The sequence below is a fragment of the Prunus dulcis genome, unplaced genomic scaffold (assembly GCF_902201215.1).
Source record: "Prunus dulcis unplaced genomic scaffold, ALMONDv2, whole genome shotgun sequence".
In the NCBI taxonomy this organism is placed as follows: domain Eukaryota; kingdom Viridiplantae; phylum Streptophyta; class Magnoliopsida; order Rosales; family Rosaceae; genus Prunus; species Prunus dulcis.
Window position 1 is genome coordinate 60194 of NW_023010017.1, and position 4713 is coordinate 64906.

General features: G+C 46.3%; 1 protein-coding gene across 1 annotated transcript; it reads right to left on the bottom strand.

The window, feature by feature from the left end:
• Positions 1 to 2002: 2002 nt before the first annotated feature.
• Positions 2003 to 3307, bottom strand: LOC117612523. Its single transcript, XM_034341208.1, has one exon. The coding sequence runs from the start codon at positions 3305 to 3307 to the stop codon at positions 2003 to 2005; it is 1305 nt and encodes a 434-aa protein (XP_034197099.1).
• Between the last annotated feature and the right edge of the window lie 1406 nt (positions 3308 to 4713).

A 4713-nucleotide genomic window follows, 5' to 3' on the forward strand; every position in this document is an offset into this window, starting at 1 on the left:
AAAGAATTAATAAGGTTGGACCTTTGTGATGTAAAAAGTGCCCTTATTTAAACACAAAAGTTTACAAGAGTCAAGACCAATGTTATAATGTTTTGGATATAACAATACCATAATGTTGTAAACAGGATCCCTAAACCTGTAAGTTATAAGATTGCACTTAAAATTCAATTGCATATTGGTATGCAATTGGATGCTCTGGTTGTCAATTTTGTACTCCCTGTTTGTCAATTACTCAAATTGCCTTGAATATTGGTAATACTCTAGAAGTAGTTACTTAAAATGCAAAAAGTTGTCAATAACATGACAATTTCCAAATATAATTGCAAAAGCCACCTAAGAAGTTGGTAATTGGATTCAAAAATCAAATGTCAAAGTACCTACTGCGTTTTCATTCTCAAAATACAAAAGACTACCAATAGGATGACAATTTATGTACAAAAATTACAAAAACTGCATGATGAGTTGGAAATTGCATTCCAAAATCACATAACAAAATACTTTGAAGCTTTCTCCATCTTTGCATTTCATCGCATCTCTAAATATCGCCTTTTATTTTTGGTTGTAATCAAGAAAGCCTAAAAATTGCGGTGGGAGCAAAACAACCAACGAGTGTAGAAGGAAAAGAAAAAACAGAAAAAATAAACACCAGGAAGGAATCAAGCTAAAGTAAAAAACACAAGCCCAGCAACATGTTCGCCAACCCAGCTCAGCTTTTGCAGCTCCACCGTCCTCAAATCAATCCCTGCCGCTACATGAGTACAATGATTCAGATGTCTGGGAATCCAAAGCCAATCAACTTCATCGAACCCAGCTTCTAATTTCATGATTTCATTTATTAGAGGGAGCAAGGTCCAATCCTTGTTTTACACACCACAATCCATAACAGCACATAACTCATTAATTTCTCAATTCTCAAATTCAATTCCAAGATGTAATTTGCTAATAAAGTTAGAAAATTGATTATAAAAATTACCAATAGAAGATTGAGCGCTAGTATTGATTTCATGGAATGGACCCATATTTGATTCTAACTCGAATTGTCGGTGGGAGGGCCATGTTTGAACCAAGAAACTCAACATGAAAGAGAGAGAAGAGCAGCAGCGGAACCAGAGAGAGAAGCGTCAAGTTTCAGTTTTATTTATTTTTTAATATTTAACCTACAACAACCAGTTAAACAAGTCACCAACAACCAAAGGTGTGGATTAACCCACATCCACTAGCTGCTTATCCAATGGTGAATATTATTGGCGAATCCATGCACCTGGCGCATGGTAGAATTTTTGCTATTGGCATTACTGCGAATTTTGACCTTGTTGTTGCGATAAAACCTCCCATATTCCTCTTAATCTTTATACAACTAATTGTCCCCTTTTATTATTATTATTTTTTTTGGGGAGTGCTACAAGAACCATCGTTCTCATTACACATGATAACATGACATGTGTTGATGTGAAAAAGTGGTTCGGCACGTGTTTTGCCCAACTTAGTGATATTATGCCTTCGGAAGGGAGTTTGCCTTCGGAAGATCAAGTTCCTGCAAAAGGACACGTTCGGTAAGACCTTGGGATACCGGTGTGGTACCGGCCGAAGGCTCTCCGATGCTTAAGTAAGTACGGTTTTAGTAAATATTAGATTACAGATCAAGCGGTAGCGTACCGTTTGTTTGTCTCCTTTTCTTTTGAGGATAGGGGTCTTCTTATATAGGCCTTGGGATGCGTGCACTATGCTCATATTTCCGATGTGGGACTGTAGAAGCGGATTGTGGGCATGACACGTGTCCTGTCGCAAAACAGTCAAAATGTATGGCTTCGACATGACACATGCCGAAGGGTTATTGTGATAGATGTCGATTCTGTCCACGTGTTTGGCGGTCACATGTCGTTTATTTCCGGTATAAACAGTAGTCCCCCAAGTTCTCTTCCGAAGGTCCTTCGGAAGGGAATTTAGTTCTCCATGGCAGTTCGAAGGTGCCCTGCCGTTCTTCAGGCCGAACGACATGACATTATAACAGTACAACCCTTTGTCCGTTTATGAATGCGGTGTGTTCGCTATCAGAAGGGTGCATTAATATATGATTGTAGCCGGAATAGGCGTCCATGAAGCTGAGCAGTTCGTGGCCGGCAGTAGCGTCCACAAGCTGGTCAATTCGTGGCAACGGAAAGCTGTCCTTCAGGTAGGCCTTGTTGAGATCGGTATAGTCTTGGCACATTAGCCACCCACCTCTAGCCTTTCGCACCATTACAGAATTTGCCAGCCACACCGGATACGTAGCCTCCCTGATGAAGCCGATGGTTTGAAGTTTGTCGACCTCTGTACGCATGGCTTCGTATCGTTCGACATCGTACGATCGGTGCTTCTGCCTTACGGGCTTATAAGCGGGGGAAATGCTGAGTTTATGGCTGATGACCTCTGGGGCGATGCCAGGCATATCTTCATATGACCATGCGAACACCTCCAAATGGTGCCGCAAGAAATTTATGAATTGCGTTCGGAGGGCAGGGGTGAGTCTTGTGCCGATTCTAACCTGACGATTGGGCTGTTCATCGCTCAAGGTTACCGTCTCCAGTTCCTCGGCGGGTTGTGTGTGAGGAGTCGGGGACTCATCTATTGGGTCGTCAACTGGTCCCGTACCGTTCGGTAACCCCTGCACAGACATGGTCTCATCGTTGAGCTTGAAAGAGGTTGCCTTGAGGGCCGTGGTGTAGCAAGTTCGCGCGCTTAGCTGATTTCCTCGGACAGCCCCCGTGCCGTTGGGGGTCGGGAACTTCATCAATAGCATGTGGGGCGAAAGATGCGCCTTAACCCTCGTGAGTGCCGTTCGCCCAACGATGACGTTGTATGCTGTCGGGCAGTCAACGACGAGGAACTGATCGTATGTCGTTGTTTTTCTTGGTGCGGTTCCGAAGGTAATTGGCAGCTTTACACTGCTGATCGGTTGGACCAGGTCTCCAGAGAAACTTAACAAAGGTGTCAACTGCCGGTTGACCTGGTTGTCGTTTATTCCCATTTCTCGGAAAGTTTCGTTAAAAATCACGCTTACGGAACTCCCGGTGTCGATCAGTACTCGACCTACATCGTAGTCGGCAATTTCTACTCGGATGATCATCGGGTCATCGTGGGGATAGAGGACTCCCTCTTCCTCCTCTTCGCAGAATGTGATCGGTTCCCAACGAACTTTTGGTACTTCTTGGTGCCAATTCACCTCTATGCCGAATACCTGAGGAAGCTGCGCGGCGCGCACGTATTGCTTCATTGACCGGTTGCTCATCCCCGCAATGGTTGGGCCACCGCTGATAGTGCTTATCATGTTTATGTGCCGAGTTGGGTTCGGCACCGGCGCCGGTAGCTGCCGGGCGATATACTGATCTAGCCTCCCCTCTCTGATCAACCGTTCGACAATCTTTCTCAGGCTTATACAGTCTTCCGTATTATGGCTGTTGTGCTGATGGTATCGGCAGAATTTACCGGTATCCTGGTTGTCTTGCCGATTGGGTCTACGCAGATTCAGTTTTGGTATTATTTCTTGTTCGTTCATCAGAATGGCCTCATAGGTGGTGTTTAGTAGGGTAAAGATTTCGTTGCCGTGGTCACGATTCGGCAGGGGAGCTCGGTTGTCGTTGCGACCCTACCGCCCTTTCCCCTTCTTCGGGAGGTCTCTTCGATCGGCACAGTTGTCCTTCCTCTTATGACCTGCCGAATATGAGTCGGCCCTCTCGTAGGATGGGGTCTTTGCCGGATAAGCACTTGGTTCTGTATCCTCTCGACATGCTGAAACACTGGGTTTCGAGTTGAAGTATTCGGCTTTGGCGTGGACTGCTGCTTGCTTCATCAGTTCGTCGTACGTGCGTCAATTGCTGCTGTGTACTAGGTATCGGAAGTGCGAGGACCGAAGGCCACTCTTGAAGGCGCCGTAGGCTGCCCTATCGTCTGTTTCCGGACACCTCGAGTATTTGTGACTGAAGCGGGCCGCGTATTCTCTCAACGGTTCGTCCTCTCTTTGCCGAATCGTGTACAGATCATCGGCAGAGTAAAGACGGTCCGTTTGGATCATGAAGTGATTGAGGAAAATTTGCTTCAGTTCGTCGAAAGAGTCTACCATTTCTGGCTCCAACCGGTAGAACCAGTTCAGGGCTGCTTCGGTAAGGGAAGACGGGAATAGCCGGCACTGCCCTTCATCGCTCAGGCCCTTGCATCTAATGGCGGACTGAAATGAGTAAAGGTGTGTTAAGGGGTCCTCGGTTCCGGTATAGAACGGTATACGCAGCTGCTGCACTTCCCTATCCTGCCGAGAACCCCGAATATGCCTGGTGAATGGTTCGGGCTGAAGCTTCCCCCATTTCGGTTCTTGGGAGCGAGCTTTGTCGTTTTCCATTTTCTGGACTTTCTGAAAAAGGAGACGGACAACAGGGTCTCGGCTTGGGATTTCCTCGGAACCATAGTCTTCCGAGCGTCTTCGCGGGCTTACTAAATTATCCCCCGAGTATCGAGAAGGCATTGCCGAACGGTAGGTTGAAGTTTGCGTCTTGAAAAGGATGTATTTGGATGCCGACTCCTCTGGGGAGTCCAGCCCTCTGACCCTCCGAATAGGCCACTTGCTTCCTAAGACGTTCAGCCGTGATTCCCTTAGTCGAGCGTTAATCCTGATCGGAGACCTCCGTCTCTCTACCTCCCGATCGTTGATCCGATGTCGGAAATCGGAGTAGACTTTCTTTG

Bases quoted from the DNA above. Each gene is read 5' to 3' on its own strand.
- LOC117612523 (XM_034341208.1), bottom strand. From the start codon at position 3,307: ATGATAAGCACTATCAGCGGTGGCCCAACCATTGCGGGGATGAGCAAC.